General features: G+C 36.6%; 1 protein-coding gene across 3 annotated transcripts in view; it reads right to left on the bottom strand.

The window, feature by feature from the left end:
* Positions 1–20,367, bottom strand: part of CUBN (cubilin) — a 257,655-nt gene that overhangs the window by 33,541 nt on the left and 203,747 nt on the right. The window contains exons 56-59 of one of the 3 annotated variants that reach the window (XM_036889071.2): positions 20,001–20,150; positions 10,159–10,359; positions 8,029–8,158; positions 4,832–5,049 (exon numbers count right to left, since the gene is read on the bottom strand). In XM_036889071.2, the coding sequence (XP_036744966.2) occupies positions 4,832–5,049; positions 8,029–8,158; positions 10,159–10,359; positions 20,001–20,150 (699 nt within the window). Of the gene's footprint in view, positions 1–4,831; positions 5,050–8,028; positions 8,159–10,158; positions 10,360–12,046; positions 13,309–17,886; positions 18,449–20,000; positions 20,151–20,367 lie in introns of those variants that run through there. The other 2 variants (XM_057498265.1, XM_057498263.1) reach the window with 2 other exon arrangements.

Below are 20,367 nucleotides of genomic sequence, written 5' to 3'. Positions count from 1 at the left end.
CTCCAAACTTAACACCAAAACAGCAAAACTTAAAAATAACTAGAAACCAGAGTCTGACTTGGACATCTTATATTTTTCTCCATTTGTTGTGACCATATTTTCCATCTTTGGGGCCCTGGAGTCCCGCCAGCTTTCTCTGTCACCTGTTCCTTCTTTTGCTACCCCACTTAAAATAAAATCTTGTTCAACTCCCTCAACTTCCTCCCACCATTCCCACCATCTTCCTTTAGCATGTTTGACAGTCATTTCCCTGATGTTAAGGTAGCAGGTAAAAATCTAGAGACTATACATATATGACCCAAATATTTAGTCTGACCAGTGTTCCCAAATTGTCTGAGGATGAAAGTGATCCAATTAATTACTTTAAATAACAGCTAAATTATATGAACAAAGATTCAATTTTGAGAAAGAGGTGAATCTATAATAACAATGTATATCATACTTATTATATATAATGTAATTATGAAGTCATTAGAATTTATCCATGTATTCTTTAATTCATTCAAACAGCCAATATTGATGGAGAAAAAGTTACATGCTAGGACACTGCAAGACCTTAGAATTTAATTGAAATTTAGCCTTTGATTTCAGATCTAAGTTATAAAACATACTTCAGGGTTTGCTGGTTAGATTTCAGTGAGAAGTGTTTAAGAAAGAACAAGAAATCATTGTGCCATGGAGTAGTCCTCTGGATGCTAATGACCCCTGCCACACATACACTCCCAGCCCCCACCTTAGAGAGGGTGGGCAGGTCATAGGGCCTTACAGAAATCCAGGACTTCAGTATTACTTCCTGGTACATAAGCCTTTCTCTTTGACATCTAAGGCACCTTACAGGAATTAGCTACTTCATTTCTATCACATTCTTAAAAGACCAAAAGTGGTAATATTTCAAACTGATCTTTCCTAGTGGATAAAAATTGAGTGTTATGGGACTTTCCTCAAGCATCCTGCCGGGCAATGATGTGTTGCAGCAGCTGGGTGGGGGCCATCTGCTGGCCTACAGTTCTTCCCATGTGGGCATGCTTCCACCTTTGTGGACTGTGGTCCACTCTGTCCTTGTTACACACGTGCTCTGGTGTTTTTGCCTTTGTCTCGTAACAAGGTCTGTGAGTCAGACCTGAAGGCTGCCTGGCTCATTCTATAATGCCGGCACCTCAGGGTGAGGAAGGCAGGTAGTGGTCCTCGTCCTCAGCACGTGGGCTGTGGGCAACAGGGAGCTGGGAGCTTTGGTCATGCGTCCAGTGTTCAGAGCCTTAGGTGAGGAGAACCTGTAGTCACTGATGGCCTCTTGTCTGTGACACTGCCACCTTCTCCAGGGTGACATGGCATGCTAGGGGGTCACACCTCACTTTCTCCTTGGCAACTCACTGATTCCAAATGCTTACCAACCTCACACCTAATCGGGCCAGGTTCAGTTTTGACCCTGCCATTTATTTAGCCACTGTTATAGAATACATTACTTTTGAAAAAAGAAATGACTATGGCATGCACAGTAATATCTAATCCTATATACAGAAGTTTGGTGTTGAATATGATGAGCATGGTAATGAATTGAGCGACTGAGCACCACTTTGACATGAGGCCAGTATACCAAGAAGAAAGGGGGGCTTTGATGATTTTAAAATCATGTTTGCAAGGCTGAAACGCTTCATGAGTGATACGTGGAGGCACAGCATGGATGAAGGAGAACTTGGCGGTAAAGGAGGGGCAGAAACTCAACTAGCAGAAGTTCATAGAATACAGGGTACTTACAAAGGTCAGTTCTGTGCTACAGAGCAAGCCCAGTTCAGGCAAGTCCACAGGACTGATGGCTTCTTAAGCTTATGGGATCACAGACATCACTGACAATTGGATGACAGCTATGTATTCTCAAGGAAAACACCGAGATTTGCAGGTAATTTCAGAGCTGCACAGATCCCTGAAACCCAGAATGATCACACTGCTGGTTCTCAGTCATCTGGGGCCGATCACTCATGCGCTGCTGGAGTGCGGGGGGCGGGGGAGCGGGAAGGCGGGCAGACCTCACAGCCAGGGAGCAGCTCCTGCACAGCCTTTGCTCTGCTTCCCCCTCTCGGGCCCCTCGCCTGAGGCCTGTAGCACCAGATGGCCATGACGGGGGGCAGGCTCAGTTGCACCATGTATTCAGAATTAGCAACAAACTAGAGGATATTCCCCCAAGTTTGTTCTGACCCATTAGCAATATAAATGTGACAAATTCATGGCGAAAAGTTTACCTGAGAGCCACATAATTACGTGAGTGGGGCTCTTTACTGACCTCTGAAAAATTAAAGCAGACATATATAAAGTATCATCAAGAGTGTAATCTGAATAGCAAGTTAGCAAAACCCTGGTGTTTTAGTCAAGATAAACTAACCTGAGGTACAAACTAAAATGGTCCCCCCTCTTCACAGCGGTTATTTACTCTGTGAAGATAATATTTTCCAGGCTAAACTGACAGTTTTGGAGGCACAGATTCACTGTCCTGTTCAGAAAGTTGCTTTCCTTCTCTTTAGAGGAAATGCAGGGTAGTTTTAAGTGGGTGAGATGGATGTGAAAGGTGCATGCATGCTATTAGCCATGTCTAAGTTTTTCATCCAGATTTCTACCTAAAAGCTTCTATAAACCCTAGAATTTAATCTACTCTTACTGTTCCTTCCCTTTTTTCCTCACCACAAACAACAAAATTGAAGTTATGCAGAATGATCAGTGAACTTACACGCATGGTCTTGAAAGCTTTGTGAGACCAAAACAATCCAAAATTATAACACTTAGGTTTTCAGTAAAAAAAGTACCACTAAAGATGCCTTAAATGACTTCTTGAATATTTCCAAGTGGCCCACGGTATTTTACAGATGGAAAAGAGGTACAAGGCATCACCATGAAACACAGTAGTAGCACAAATTTAGTAGCTAATGAAATTCCATTTCTGCTCTCTGCCTTTAAACCCTTTGTCTAACTGTGAGCAGAAGAAAACATAACTGACTGGAAGTGCCCAGTGCTCATGAACAGTGCCTCTGACAGTGTAAGATTTTTCCTTCTGTGTTACTTCACGAAAATCACAGTAAGTCCAAAAAGTCTTTTATCTAGCTCAGAAAAACATAGTAATTAATGAGGCGAGGGAACATTGGCTAACTTGGGAAGCTTCTTGCAGATGACAGCAGTGTGGGGCAATTTGCAATTATTTCAATGGTCATGTGAGAATATATTAGGAAACAGGAAAACAACTTGAGAGCAGGTAGCAAGATCAAATGCAAATATATGTCATTTGATTGTAATCTGTGCCAAAGGCAAGAATATATAAGTTTTTTTCTGCAAGAGCTCTCCAAAGGAAAATTAATTTTTCTTTCAAAATAGCCTGTGTGAAAAAAAAAAAAGCCTGTGTGTTTGGTATGCCACTTCACTGAGGCAATTCTATTAAGGCAATACTCTGCATGCGCATGAGACTTGCTTTCAAGGTGGTGCCTGAAAGCAAGGAAGGTAGGTGGCAAAGTGACTTCCTGATACAACTTGCATGAAGCCTGCATTTTAGTGAGATGACTTCAAAACACAAATGTCTAATTGATTCCATCAAAAGATACATGAAAAAAATAACATGCCAAATGCAAAGAAGTTTAATGTAAGCTCTGCTTTGTGTCAGATGTGTGAAAGTTATCCACAGCATGGGGAAAAGAGTAGGAAAGAATTTGATCAGTGAGTCAGGATTCTTCCTGTAGAAAATTCCCAGTCTCTCTGAGTCTTCACAGAGTATGTGAATCATTTGTGAGCTGTTCATTTTCAGAACATTAATCACATCTATATTCGAATGGAAGAATCAAAATACTCTCCAGAGTCAAATATAGATTGTTCTTAGACCGTGCCACTCATGCTTTGTGCACAGAGAAACAGTACGGATTAACTACCTTACATTTTAAATGACTCAAAGTTCTGAGTTAATTTTATATAACTCTTTCTCACCCGCAGTGGGGATAAACTGGGGTGCTATTTTCAGTTTATCCTCATACCTAGCTTTTCTTTTCTCGCTAGGTGACTCCCAGATCATTATTTCCAGCCCAAACTGCTTCTCAAGCATCAGCTGCCTCCTATATTTATTTAGATATCTCATAGGCCCTCCAATCCAAAAGCTCCACATGAAGAGTAATATTTCTCCCCTAAATCCCAGTGTCCTAAGGCACCACTACCCAACAAGTTACTCAGAAGAAGTCATCCTGAAATCATCAAGTTCCAAACACTGTATTTCTGATGTATTCTTCCTTCTAATATCTCTGAGATTTCTACCCTTCTTTCTCTTTCCATCCCTACTGACTAAGTCTGAGCCTTCAACATTTCCCATCAGGAATTCTGTGACAAGCCTCTTCCTTCTCAAGTCATATGGTCCCCTGAGCCTTCCTCCACTTTGCTACTCTATGATTTTGCCAGAAGTCAAGTCTGGCCAGGCCATCTTTATTCAAAATTCTCCATATCTCTTCACCCTTTTAAGGAAAAAGTCAACACAGGCTGTGAGACCTTCTTTCTTAATCTGACTCTTGCCTGCCTTCAGACCCTCACCATTTAATTCCCTTTTCATCATTTCTATTAATGATAAAATGAGGCTCAGGTCTAATTTGAGATGGGTGTGTAGACAGACTTCATCTTTGCATAATAGAGAGGTATGTTTGTTGAGTGATTTTTTTAAAAATCAAAATATATATAATTTTTAAAAGCAAAACTTTATTTGACATATTCCTCTAAACTTATATGAACAGCAATTTTAGCCTGGTGAAAAAAAATATTAAATAAAGCAGAAAACTAACAGTCATGAAAAATAGATTTGTAAGTCCAAATTTCTTACCTAACGTCTGCTGGAAAGATATCTTCCAACCTCTTGCTGTTTGAAATGAATCTGTCTTGAACACCAGGAGCAAACTATTATTGCTGCTCTTAACATTTGGTGGGACCTTAGAACCACAGAATTTGCCAAGAAGGGGATCACTGATGTCAGACCCATCATAAATTGCCAGGTAGTCTTGGGAGCAGAAGGCAGAGGGAACCACATCAAAATCACTGAACCTGTGAAATGAACCTTGTTAATACTGATGTTCTCCACTTGGGTCTCCATTAAATTTTATCTTTAGTTCTTGTAAAAAAAAAAAAAAGTAGAGAAGATAAAGGCTAAGAGCAGAACATCTAAGCTTTACTTGATAGAAAATATTAGAAACAAGATACTATTTTACTAATCCGTTCAAAAGTTTAGCCAAAATTTTCTGAGTGACTATAATATGTCAAAAAGTGGGATAAAATCCTGGGGATATAAAGGTGAGTAAGATACAGTTCTGGACTTACCGGAGTTTACAGTCTAGGACATATTAAGTCTATATGATTTTAACATTTGAGGAGCTGAGCATATTTATCATTTCAGCAATACTTTGGTTTTTCAGTCTTATTAAAAACATGGTATTTACTCTGTTCTCTTGTTATTTTGTGTGATCAAGTGGTATTATTATCCTGGTCTTTACTTATGGGAAGAACAAGTATATAATATATATAATAGAGTAGAAGAAATGCTATAAAAACCAGACCATGGTGTCTGGCATATAGTGGATCCTCAAAAAATTTTTAAAAAGGTGATCATTATAATGATGCTTTGTAAACCAGGAATATGAAATAAAATACTCCTCATTAAGGAAATAAAAATATAAAACCAATGCTCGAAAAGAAGAAATTATATTCTCTTGAGTCCATTTGATTGTTACAACCAGAAATTCACATTTAAGATCACTGTGGTAACTATGGGGCCCTCACTGCACGTCTCTAGCTCTCTGCCTTCCCAACATCTGGTAGGATTGCCCTATTGTGCACACTTTGAGGTCTGACGTGCCCCTAAGACTTGCTTTGGCCATGAAAATGTAAGCAGGAATGATATGTATTATTTTTGGAAGAAGTTTTAAAACTGACTTCTCAATGTGCCACACTGCCTTCCCACTGAAGTGATGATCATGGACTCAGGTATAGAAATGAAGCCTGTCATCAGCCTGGGTGGCTGAGCAACCAGCCATATTAGAGAAACTCAAACGAGTGAAAAATAAACTCCTTGAGTTAAGCTAAAGTGCCTTGGGGTTGTTTGTTATCACTTGTAATTTACCCTAACAGATACATCCCTAATTTTTCTTTTATGGCCTAACACCGTGTTTTAATCTAGGCCTCATGCTCTGTCATTTCAAGTAATTACTCCCAGAATTCCCAAACAACCAAGACTTCCTACATGGTTTTTTTTTTAAGACTTGTGGTGGGTGTGTTATAGCTTACTTTTTAAAGAAAACCTGTTCAAATTATTTGATATACTGTCGTCATTTCTGTAGGTTCTTTTGCCTTCTCAGTTTTTTTTTTGCCAGCAGCTATGACAAATAACTTCTAATACGAAATAACTTGAAAGTATCTAATGACTAAATACTTCTTTTTAAGAGCCTTAAGAAAAAAAGGATCTTTTCACTTTTTTCTAAAATGTTTTGATTGGTTGAATTTCTTCAAACTGATAATGAAGAACAGGGTGAAAAAGTGCTGTATTTTCTTTTAACCACATGTAACATTTAATGTTCTTTTAAAAGAATATGAGGGCAGAGCAAAAGCTACATAATTTCCACAATTACTACATTCATTTTTTATTCTCTAATACATTTATCTTCCATGGCATGAATCCATTAACAAAGAAAGATAAAGATTTGAGTTTCCAAGAGAACTTGAAGCTGTTTTGGCTTTTTATTTTGTGTAATTTCCCAGAAAAGCACAGATAATACTTGGAAGAGTATGTATATATATTTATGTGTGTGTGTGTCTATATATATAATGTCTATAATATGCATTACATATATAATAGTATATATAATGATGATTTTATATATATATCAACAGAATAGTATGTGTGTGCATGTAAAAAGCAAATCCTGTGCCACAACAGCAAATGCCAAGAATCAGGCCTTATAATTCCGTGATTCCATTCTGGGCAGGTGATCCAGTCAAAGGCCTCTTGCTCCTGGCCATCTGACAGCTTTTGTTTATCCTTTTGTTCCTGGGACTTAAAGGGCTTTTTGTCCTGGGCAGAACTGTCTAAAGACCACTTACTATCTGATACAGGAATCAAATGAGGCTCAATGAAACTTGTTCTACAGCCTACAGACCCGTTTGATTTATGAGGCTCCTAGAGGTAAACTGCAGGGAGTGTATGATTTTTAGGGCAGAAAGTGGTCACAGGTATATGGGGGGAGGTAGGTAGGAGTGGTCCTTGCTATCCAGCTTCTTTAAAAAATTCTACATTGCTACAAACTACACCAACTTTCAGAATTTTCCACCACATACTGTGTATCACTGAAACACAACAGTTAGGAATATGTCATCTTATATAAAAGCAATTTTGAACTTCATTACTCTGGACAACTGGATGTGTGTTCCCTTAATCAGTCTTGCTGGGGGTAAGTAGGATTAGGGAAGAATTTTACTGGTGATGTAAGATATCTTGTATAGTACCTCTTTAGAGGTATTCTGATACATGAATATAAATAAAGTTCTTAAGTAGTTAGAAAATATTACCCTATGAGAGAAAGTTATCTGACTCTTTTGAGCTCAGTTTTCTCATCAGTAAAATGAGACTAATAGTACATTCTGCATATGACTGTTTTAAGAATTAAGTAAGAGAATTTGGAGAGTGTGAATTAATAAGTGCCCAACAAATGGAAACTGCTTTCTCTTGCCCTCCCCACACCCTTTGATTTTAAAATAGGCTTATAAATTTACAACCCATTATATGAAACTCCTTTGTTGGAAAATTTTAACACTCTTCTAACTGATAGTGTGCCTATGTTTCTTAATCATTATTGGCTTGTGTGGAGGTAGGAAACCCATTTTCCAGGCTTAGACTATCACCCCAGAACCTCACTCTCCTTTCCAGATTCCCTTATACACCTCCAATGAGAATCAGTGTTCTCCATTGTAAAGGAGTATCTTTTCTATAAATACAGCTGAAGCAATTTTCTAAAGAAGGCAAACTTGTCTTACTTGAGCTGGATCACCCTGTCAGCTCTACCAGTGATGTTGTACCAGCAGTGCATGCTGTTGGGGTAGTCTGAGTAGGAGTAGGCAGGGCTCTTGATGATTCCAGTGGAGGAGTTAAAGGCACCGCCACAGGCTGCGACAGAGCACAGAGGAATACGCAGAGACTAGTTATTACTCATAGCAGGAAAAATAATTCTGAGATATTTATTATTACTGTAGCTCTTCCCCTGATAAAGATAACACTTATTTGTCTTAAAGCAACTTTAACCTCCTTTCATTGTATTTACAAATAACTGACTTTTCCACTGAGGTCCCGGGAAGGGAAAGTAAGGAGAAGCAGGGAAGAATAATTTAAGGCACATCGTGGAGTGGGATAACTAAGTCAAATTAATGGCTAGTCATAATTAAAACAACATCCATAAAAACAGAATAAAACCCCATTATGAAAACCATAAAATTATGATTATTTTTGCTTGGGTTTACATATGAGGAGAATCAGATTGTGCCACCCAGTGATGGAAAGTGCCCTACTCTTACTGCAGTGAGGAAGGCTTACTTTCATTTTATTTCATGATCCTAAAATTATGAGGCTAGAATATTTTGATATTTCTATGATTTATATTGGACATAATTGGACCAATGGAATATTCCACTTACATTTCTTAAAAATGACACACAAATTGTGGTGGCCATTTAAAGTTAATTAAAGTCATTATTTATTTGTTTATTTATTTTGCCTCAGCTGAGCCTACACTGGGGTGAAAGCTAGTCTCCATATGCCAAAAAGTATTCATGTGCTCAGACCCCTGGGTACATCTGTAGTGAAGTAAATGTTAGATTTTGTAGCCATTATTCTGTTTCACTTCATACACAGTTGTGTGGTCTCTGAAAGTTTATCAATGCTTAAGTAAGTCCCAGATTTGTACATGGGCCAGGATATGAAACCTTATCAACAACATTCTTTAAAGGAGACTCTCCTGGTAGATATGGTGAATCTGTTTACAGTATTTTAGGAAAATGAAGGACTAAAGAGTAGAAGAATGTAAAGCAGTGGTGTGACTCTCCAAAACACAAGTTGTACCAAAAAAAACACAAGTTAATCCTTCTCTTTGCTCAACTAACAACTTGGGGAAAGAATGTTCATTGCTTGGCTCTGTTCTGTTTGTGCCAACAGATACACAGGGCCATGCACAACCATTCTTTAAAAATGAGTTCAGGACTCAGGGGACAGCTGATGTGAATAAGCTGTGAAGGTCCTTTTCTTGGGTTAATGAACCTTTTCAGGCTTCTCTGTGGATGGGAACAGTAATTTATTTGAAAGAAAATGATTTAACTTTCTACTTTTAGCAATGCATTTCATCAAATAAAGACAAAATAAAAAAGATGTGTCATATTTGTGTTCCCATTTCATTGACATTAGGATGACACGGGTGAAATACTGTCAGCAAACTATCCAAGCAAGTTTATTGCAGGAGAAGAAAAGACTGCTTTCTTTTCAAAACAGGGAAAAATAACTTTATGATCTTTTAAAAAACAGCAATTAAATTATCTATAAAGAATGAAAAAATCCTAGTAACTACAAAATCCATGACTTGTCTTCTCACTTTGCCTTTGATAAAGATAAGTTACAAATTACAACATAGTTGAATACATTAATCTTTTCTTTTCATTTAGACATTGTGTTTTTTGCAGATTGTTAAAAAAAAATCCTTTCCTGCTGGGTGATCATAAAGATATTCTCTTACATTTTTCCTAAACTTACAAAATATGCTTTTCACATTAGCAAAGTGGCTTAGAGAAATAAAACAGACATCTGGATAGTCCAGGCCAAAAAGACACCGTTATGTAATGTATGAACAAATAAATATAGCAGGAATGTTCATTTTAGTCAAAATAAGTCTCAATCTTCCATGTAACTTTCAAAGAGCAGTTCTAGTCAAAGTTCATGAAAAATGTCCTATTTTTTTTAAGAAGAATAGCTAAGTATTTATAGACCATGTACCTATTTGATAATTTTTCCCCTTACATCTATGAATGTTCAAGTTGGTGATGTATTAATCACAATTAAAATTCCCTAGGGAAATTGCTCAGGAAAAAAAGAAAATTCCAAACTACACCATTATGACTACTTACAGGTTATCCTATAGGAGAACTTGAAACCATAGTCCGTGTTGTGTGCGTTGGAATAGAAGTTAATCAGCATGGGACCAGAGATGGTGACAGGAGATGGGACCTCTTCACCACACAGGGTTGCAAAAGGCGTGGAAGATAGGCTGTAACCCCTGATAATGTGTACCCCATCATTGACACAGCTTCCAGTTATGGCTGAGCGAGCTGTACAAAGCATGGAATAACCAGCATTAGAATAAGAAACAATATACACACTCAATGTTGTAAGTATTCAAACAAAAATGTAGTGAAGATTCGTGCAATTTACATAGGAAATAAAAGGAGAATCAAGAGCTATTTTGGTAAGTTGTTATTTAACTTAGTTTTCTGGTGAAACAATATGTACCCCAGTTATAAAACAAGCACAGGCGAGAAACAGGTAGAAGTTCACCACAGATAATCCCACTTTGAAACAATCCAGAATTTTCTTCCTCTATTAAATGGCTCCTTAATTCAGTGATTATAAACTGAGGACAATTTTTCCTCCCAGGGATGTTGGGCAGCATATTAAGACATTATTTTCTGGAAGGCTGGGGTGTGCCACCGGCATGGAGTGGTTAGCAGCCAGGGATGCTGTTCAACACGCCACGATGCTCAGGGCAGCCTGCACCCTCCGCCCTCCCACCACCACAAAAATTACCTCGCCCCGATGTCAACAGTGCTGCTGCTGAGAAACCCTCCTTTAACTTCAAGTTTACACACTGATAAGGGTCTCCAGCCATAGAAAGGTAACTAGAAATTCCTTCGTGTTTATTGAACGACCATTATAAATGTTCACAGAAACAATATATGCTTAAGAGTTTAGTGATTTTAAAATCAGTTTCCTTTTCTAACTACATATGTATGTGTGTGTATATATATATATATATATATATATATATATAACTTGGTGCAAGATATATATACAAATACACAACACAACCCATTCCAAAGAGAAATATCAAACAGAATGACCAAGAAATTAAAAAGGCTTTTATTACTACAACTTACCCAGTCATTTTTATAGGTTAATTATACTGTTAAAACATTAAGTGGGATCATACTGAGCATGATATTTCATAACCTAATTTTTAATAACATAATGCATTTTATGTGATTAAATATTCTTTCAACATTCAACTTAATGCATATTATCAAATTCTAACATATAGATATGCCTTACTGTGTTTGACTGTTCACCTATTGCTTGATAATTCTATCTTTTCCACCTTTCTGTGATTAAAAATACTATTGAAACAACCATTCTTATACATAATATTTGCAGAAGTTTCTTATTATTTCAGTAGAATACATTTTTAGAAGTTGAGTTACTGGTACTTTTTCAGGCTTCCCAAATGGCCTTTTGGAATGTCCAACTATTACTAGTTCACAGTCTCACAGCACTTTTAGCATCTGATATTTTTCCCAATTCTGTATTTTCACCACCCTGTAGAGAAACTTTGTACCCATTACTGATCACTCCCCATTTCCCTCTCCCTCTTGACTACTCTCCCAGCCATAAGCAAACACTAGCCTACTTTCAGTGTCTATGATTTGTCTATCTGTACATTTCACATAAACAGAATCGTATAATATGCAGCCTTTTGTGACTGGCTGCTTTTACTTAAGGTAATGTTTTTGAGGTTCATCCATGTTGTAGCATGTGTGAGTACTTCTATCCTTCCAAGGCTGAACAGTATTCCACTGTATGGAGAAATCACATTTGTTTATCCATTCAGCAGTTGACAGGCATCTGGTTCGTTTCTACCTTTCAGCTGTTATAAATGTTTCTACAAATATCCATGTATAATGTTTTGTGTCGATATATGTTTACAGTTCTCTTGGGTGTATAAGTAGGAATAGAATGCTGACTCATGGTAGCTTCTATGTTTAACATTTTGAGGACCTATCAGACTGTTTTCCAAAGAGGCTGTACCATTTTACCACCCCATTAGGTATGAGTGAGGTTTCAATTTTCACATTCTCACCAACTCTTGTTATTGTCTCTTTTTTATTTAGCCATCCTAGTGGGTATGAAGTGATATCTCATTGTGGTTTTGATTTGCATTTCCCAGTGATTGGTGATGCTGAGCATCTTTTCATGTGTTTATTGGCCATTAATATATCTTCTTTAAAGAAATATCTATTCAGATGCTTTGCCATTTTCAATTGGGTTATACGTCTTTCATTGTTGAGATGTAAGACTTTGGAGACTAGCATGGTCATAAGTTTTTATTTCTCTTGAGTAAATATCTAGGAGCGGACTTGCTAGGTTATAAATTAGCTGTGTATTTAATGCTATAATAAGCTGTGTAGTTGTTCTATAAATTAGCTGTGTAATTAATTCTATAAAATACAATCAATTCTTCCAAGTGGTTATATCAGTATACATTCTCATTAGGAAATGTATGAAGCCTCCAGTGGCTCTGCATACTTGTCAACATTTGTTATTGTCAGTCTTCTTAATTTTAGCCATTCTGATATGAATTAAATGATAGCTCATTGTGATATTTAATTTATATTGCTCTGATGTGGAATACTTTTCATGTTCTTACAAAAAACACTTATTTCAAAAAGATACTAACTTGAACATACCTCCCTCTCCCTACCCTAGACACAAACTTTACCTACTTAAAAACTTTCCATTGGAACTGACCAAAACTACATTATAGTAAGAGTTCACAATATGACATAGTGAGCTCTGGAATCAGACTTCCTGACTGTTGTTAGAACACTCTTATGAATTAAAGAAATTAAGATATACATTCATTTTATAATGTCAAGACCCCTGGCCATAGATCTTTGTTGAAGGGTGGTCATGTGACCTAAGCCAATCCAATTAGGCTAAATTTCAAGATACTTACTTTGAATCTGGAATAGACAGTAGTGTGCTTGTAAATATGACAACCAACTTTCTGAAGAAAAGAAAAAAGCCCTGATTTGCAGCATTTGCCAATTTCTGTGGTATAAATACACCCACCATATCCAATTTCAAGCTGCTAACATGAGGAATGAAGGAAAATGACTGACTCTTGCAATTGGTCCAAGCCAACTCCAGCATGCCATTGGATAGATGTTCTTTCTCTGAATGGATGTGCATGAGAAGCCCACAATGCCATTGTGAGGGCAGCTACCCTACAGCCAGGAGGGGAGCCAGTATTAGGGTGAGGCTCACACTGCAGAAGCACACAGTGAGAATAGAAAAGGTAGAATATGTGATGACATGATTAAAATAGTAGATTAAACAGTAGATTTGAGGTGCACCCAACTTTGAGGTCTTCCAGAAGTATAAAGCCAATAATTTGCACATTTATGTTTAACCCTGGTTGAATTGTTTCCTGTTGCTTGTGCCATAAAAATTCCTAATCGATATAGAATGGATTAGCATAATCACTGTTACTTTTTATAGAACCCCAGCAATCTGAGCACTGCTGATTGATTGACTACTCCAAGGTAGGATGTCAGACCCAATCTAGGCCAGTCAGATGTGTTCAAGCTGTAACTGGGCAAGAGGGAGTGAACAGTAGCAGCCAAAGATGTTCAACTAGGAAAACAACAGCAGCTTTGTCCTGACATGTGAAAAAAGCTGGGCTCAAGTTAGTACGGGAAAATTAAGTTGTCATGCAGAAAGCAGTAACAAGAGAGGGGAAAAGACAAAGCATTCCAAAAGATTCTCATTCCTGCTTCCACTTGTTATGAAAGCCCACTACCTACTTTCTTACTTTTAACCCTGCCTTTGGTGAGATGAGGTAACCAAGTATCCTTCCTATAAACTCCACTTTATATCTAAGCTAACTTGAAGATCATCATTTTAACTGAAAAAATCGTGATGCATGCATTTTTTTACATATCTGTAAATTAAAAACTCTCCTCACCTTTTTGGGTGTATTATCTTAGAGAAAATTGGTATTTTTATCAGGAAACAGCTATGCAATTTAAATCTTAAGTCATTTAAGAAATACACTTTGGCTCCTTAGCTAAGTTTATATTCCAGTTGGAAGAAATCTTGAGGTATCAATTCAAGATATATTTATTAAATTAACCTCAAGAATTCCTTCATTTCAAAAATCCTGGAATAGAAATGCCTTTAACTGGGCATAAACCTACAAGTTAAAAATATGAAAGACTTAACTTCAATGACCTTACCATATAATTAGAAGTAATAAGATGTTGGAAAAATAGGAAAAAAAAGAAATATATTAAACTTAGATTCATGGTTTGCATACTGCCAAGTTAAGTACCTTAATTATAACCTCAGGATTTGTCTTCCAGACACCAAAAGCTCCACTGGAATTTTAAAAATTCAGAGCAGGTGAGTGTGAAAATCAAAAAATACTGTGCATTTTGTTATAAAAATATCTTTAGCCAGTAATAACATATAAAGCTGTAAAAGCAAAAACCACAGAATGAAAGGAAATATCTCTGATGCCTGATTAAAGTCTCTATTCCACCATGCTCAGCAATGCAGCTCTCCTTTAAGCATTAAAGAGTTAGTTTCCAAGTTGTTGGCCTAAAGATACACACTATCACAGTGGTGGCCATCTTAGAAAATTATGAAAAAGCTGGGAAGTATAAGGCAAAGTATGTCATATATTTGATTGTGTTCCCAAAAAATTAACTAAAGGAACTAGTTAAATTATAGAACATTCATTCATGAAATAGCAATAGTATATCTATACTGAGACATAACCAAAGTTCATTAACTGTTTATAAAGTGTCTGTATTCAACAATAAAGAAAGATGGGCAGAGGAGAGGCAGAGTAAGGGGTTTTAATTTTTTTGCAGATAGTGATAGAATATCAGATAACTAAACCAAACATTCAAGAAAATCTCCTCACTCTCAAGGCTGAAACAATAAATTGTGAAAGTTATATTTGGCAAATTGCTTGATGGATCAAAACATTTTTGTATCCCTTCCAGCAGTCATTTCTTTAAGGTAGTACGTCCTCCAAATCTTATCCATAAGATATCAAACACTTCATAATATCAGAACTTATAAAGTCACCTAAAGTCTTAGAATATATCAAGGGTTAGCATAAACAACGTAATGCACAAGAAAATGAGATATAAATATGTAAGTAGGCATCAAGTATTTAACACATACACATCTTTCTCTCCATCTGTAAATATCACATCACTACTGCATCAAAGATATCAGCATAATTCTTTAATGAGAAGGCACTTGCGAACAAAGACCACAGGCATCAGAAAATAATCATATTAAATACTTTACCCCATAATTACTGGAGGAACCAATTGAATATATAATCAAAATATACACAAAACCCTAAAGTAGAACACAGTTAATGCAACTAGAATGGTTGCCTTTTAGGGAGAGAAGGAACTTAGTCAAGTGTGGAAACAGTTCTTCAAGGGACAAGATGAATATCAAAATTGAGTTTATTGCCAATCAGACATATGAACACTTGTCAGGAAAAGGACCCTGAAACTGAACGATACTTCCTCCTTGGACTAGAACCCATGTCTTGAGATTAGCCATGGTCAGTCTTATTTCTATCTTCAATAAATGATTTGATGTATAATTACTACTGAAATATCTGAGGTGTAAACAATCCTCCATGATTTCTTTTTATGACTGTTTTCCATCCTTCTGAAAAACTTTAAAACACATTTACTGTTTGAAATGGGTAAGGTTCTATCCATGCTACTGAAATATAATTTTTATCATATTCTCCTGGGCTTTATTACAGAGCAATGTTCAATTCTGGATTTCATGATGACTCCAAGAACTTGGAGAGAATTGAAGGAAATCAAGGATAAGTAATTCAGCAAATAGTATAAACTTGTGGAATTTAGATTCAGACTGCAATTCTTCTTCAGAGTCATAGAGAGGGAGAGATGCCAAAGAGGACCAGACATACGGGGAAATACCTTTGGTTGGGATATTTAATATTGTAGAAAAGATAAAGTTTTTCAATAAAGTAGCAAAGGGTTTTAGGGGGAGGTATGTGAATTTGGGGGCAGCAGTGTCCAACTTGCTCCAAGTAGCTTGGGGACAGGATTCCTCTGCGGAGGAATGATTCAGCCGGAGGAAAGAGCATGTGCTCGTGCCCTACAGAGCTCCCTACGGGAGTGCGAAGGCCCAAGTTTTGTAACACAGGCAAGCAAGGAGCCTCACATAATTAAACGGTCTCCTCTAGTGCCTGGCCAATTTGAATAAAATATCAATAGGCACTATTTCAAAGAACCTTTGCTCAATGTTTTCTAAAATAATGAATTGTGAAATGTGCCTACATTTTGATTTCCTTAGAAATGATTGAGAAAGCAAAAGAGAAGAAACGGTAAGGAGTTGAGTAATGCCATTCTTTTTTTTAACTTAGATTAAATGGGTGGGAAATGTGAACCAAAAAAGCTAACAAAACCAACTGTGCTTCTCGTTAGAAAAAAAGAGGGAAAAAGGAGAAATTTAGAAGTAAATTTTCTTTTCCTTTTCCTTTAAGTTTTGTATTAGATGTAGCCTATAAACCAGAACTTCTAAGTTAATAAAAGAGAATTCAGGCAAATACTACACGGACCTTTGCCCTCCGGCTGCTCTGGAAATCCAGCACTACAACCTGTTCTTTTGAAGCCGTCCCTAGAGGACTGAGCAAAAGGATTTGCCCTCCTGGTTCTCTCCATTTTCTGTGCTTAGATGCTACTCCACTACCCAATTCTTATCAAAAGAAACTCTGGGTCTGAGAAAAACTGACTTTAGAATATGCCTAGATATAGATTTTTTCAATTAAGAATTTTAAACCCTTCATTGTCACCAAGGTGAATCCATATTACTATCCAATTTTAATGATAGAAAAATCAAGGTACAAAGGCATTTGTTTGCCTTAGGTCACCTCATCTGCTAAGTGCTTTATCTATGAAAGTAAAAAAAAACAAAAAGGACCTATAACCTCAGCAATGTGGAGACATCTACTTGAGCACATGAATAATGAAAACACAAAAACATAGTTTTAGACTGTTCAATATTGGGGATAATACAATAAATATTTATTTAATAACTTTATTTAAATTTATTTATATATTACAATAATTTTATAGTAATTAAATTAATTAAACTTATTTAATAAATAAATACAAACATTGACAATTTTTCTCTCAAGCTTTGATGTTAGCTTTTGTTTGTTTCTGGTATTTCATTTTTGACCAAAAGAAACATTTTGAATTTATCAATTCTCTGATTTATTTTACAACTTTTGAAGATGCAGTTAAGAATACAAAGAGTCATTTTGGTCTTAGAAAGAAATTCAGGAAAACAAAAAGTTCCTTATAAATACTCAAATGGAAATTTCTTCCATGACTTTTCATCAATTTCACTGATTTTTATACTTCAGTAGTGATTGTACAGAAAAGATGAGAAGTTTGTAGTTCACAGAATGATTAATATTAGAAATGTAGTAATAATGAGAAAGTTAGAGAGGATTAAGCCAATGTAAAATACAACATATTTTTAGAGCAATTTACTTCAGTCGTAGGTCACTGAACCTTGGTAACCTCCCTGCAGGGAAGCACCAGCATGGAGGTGAGTATCAGTACACTGGCCCAAATGGTAAGCCCTTTCCTAACAGTTGTCAGTGTTTAGTAGACACAACATATGCGCAAGTGGGTTTTGTAGCCTGGCATAGTCCCTCCTTTTCTTGCCAGTGGCCTGCCAAAAGAGCAAGCAGATCAAGAACTGTCAACTTGGCCTCTGTCAATGCTGGCCCTGCTGGCATGCTGGGCTCAGAAATGCCCAGTCATTTGGACAGAACCTCTCAGAAACAGTTCTTACGGCCTATGGTAGCCACAAAGACCAATGCTCCTGCAAAAAGGCTGATTTTTCTTGGGAACAAGTTTTGGTTTTATCTGAACATACTGCAGATGAATTCCTCAGGCTCACTTTAGAAGGGGTGAAAGGTTAGTTATTTTTACTGTGGCTAATGAATCTCTAGCTTGTTGATGGTATTCAATGAACCTCAGCACTGATATGATTAATGATAAGAATTTAATTACAGAATAAATTTGATTAATGTTGTCCTCTTTTGAGAATCATCATAATTCAATTAATCTATAGCCAGAAATGACTCACTTAACAGCTTGAAATGCTGAGTGCTTGTAACACTGGAACTGTCACAAGACATCATAAGATACCATCTTATAAAAATATCAGTCTCTTCACCTGGGTGGGGATTAGCAAATCAATTAGATTAGAAATCACTCCATCAGCCGAAACCAAGGATCAGTTCTCAGATGATCTGTATAAAGGCATGTCTGGGGATCCTTGCTGCTGGCAGCAAATTAAAGAAACAATGTCCATGCTGATGAATTATATTTCACAAAATATGTTTCTACAGGCATCATCTGACTTTCATAACTACTAGTTTATATTTTTTAAGAATTAAAGTAGATATCAGAAAGGAAGATTAAGTAATTTGTACAGTCATGTGACTAATAAGTGGCTGACCTGGTCTGGAGACCCACCCTAAAATGAGACCCGTCACACCCCAAGACTGTTCCACAGCACCCTGACCACCTATTCCACCAGTCAAACTCAGGGAGCTACTGTTTGTAGTCAGTACAGGCACCCTTGTAATAATACGTATGCCATTGGTATTAGCAGTGCTTCTGTGGCTATGTTATGTAGTATATTTACCAGCACCTCCTTTTATAGTTTAAATGATACTGGCATATGACATTCTTGTGTTTATGTGATGAGAACAAATGTGCCTAAAATATACAATCCAAGCCACATGTTTCCCCCTGTACTTAAAACTTTTTTCTGATTATAAAATTAATAGAAAAGGCATGAAGACAAAAATGAGTATCACTTATAAATCTATGGCACAGTGGTAACAACTCTTAAAGTACTGCATAATAAATAGTCTTACAGATTTATTCACACATATGCTTTTGTTAGTAGAAAATCAGATTATTTCATATAAACTTTATTTTCCCTTAATGCTTTATATATCATGACCTTTTGCTAAGTGTAACTTTTCACTGCCATGGGAGACTACCCCAAACAGAAAGAAATTTTGATTATGCAGAGGGTGCTGGAAAATTTATAGATTAATTGTAATTTAGCAATGGAAAGTTAATTTGTGAAAAATACTAATATGAGTGAGTGGCTGAAGACACCCAGGTACTTGAAGGAATCAGTAGGTACCAGAGCCCATTGATCATCAGGTTGTGCCTACTGTTGTCAGAGCCCAATGGAGCCAGCAGCTCCTCGACAGCCCATTCGCTAGAGCTGAGGCATGAACCCCAAGGGCTGCTGTGGTAGGGATTTCACAGTCCCTGTGTAAGTGATGAAGATAAGGAAGGGAAAGGAGATGAAAGGGGTCCTGTGATAATGTTTAATACAAGTAGAGCACAGATATTTATTAACATTATTAACTGATTTAATAATTAATAATCACCCAGCATTGATTAAGCATCCACTTTTGACTCAGCAGGACAGTTTCTCTTGCTAGCTTTGGTATGTGCATGCAGGCAGGTGCGTGTATGTATATATGTATGTGTGTAGAATAAAAGCAAATGAATAAATTAAAAACTATTACTAACGCATATCACATTTCAAACTTACTTTCTTTAAGCAACTTACATGATGTGTTCTTAAAGCTCTTGAATTATTTTTTTCACTTTTGGATGAAATACACAGAATAGTACAGGTGTTCTTAAAATATGGGATGGAATTTTAGTCAAAATTTACTTCAAATATACATTGTAACATTTTAATTATTTTTATCAAATGGTGATTTTAGTCTGTTTTTGCCTCTACTTATCACTTGCTCATTTATTAAGAATCAACTGTAATTTAATAAGAATAAACTTACCTTCCAGATGGAATGACACAAAGGTCAAGATAACCAGGGACAGAGGATCAGCTTCTATGATGTAGGTGCAATTCATGTTGTTGTCGTACTGCTTTGGGTAGTTTGGAGAAACAATGTAACCTGAAGGGTTAGTGTAATTACTTCCGCATCCTGTGTGGGAGGGAAAAGTCATCCTCAGAACATTTGTTCTCACGTGTAGTATCTTTCTCAGAGAGTGAAAGACTCAAATTCCCTAAATTCTCTGGAGACATAATCCCTGAAATACTCCAAATGGGGAAACATTAACTACCTGTATGGAGCTCTGATTTAAAAATAAATAGACATGCAAATCGAAATTATATGTTTCAGAAAATGCTGCAGAGTTTTG

The sequence above is a fragment of the Manis pentadactyla genome, chromosome 3 (genome assembly GCF_030020395.1).
Source record: "Manis pentadactyla isolate mManPen7 chromosome 3, mManPen7.hap1, whole genome shotgun sequence".
Classification (NCBI taxonomy): Eukaryota; Metazoa; Chordata; class Mammalia; order Pholidota; family Manidae; genus Manis; species Manis pentadactyla.
This window is presented reverse-complemented; position numbering and strand designations above follow the sequence as displayed.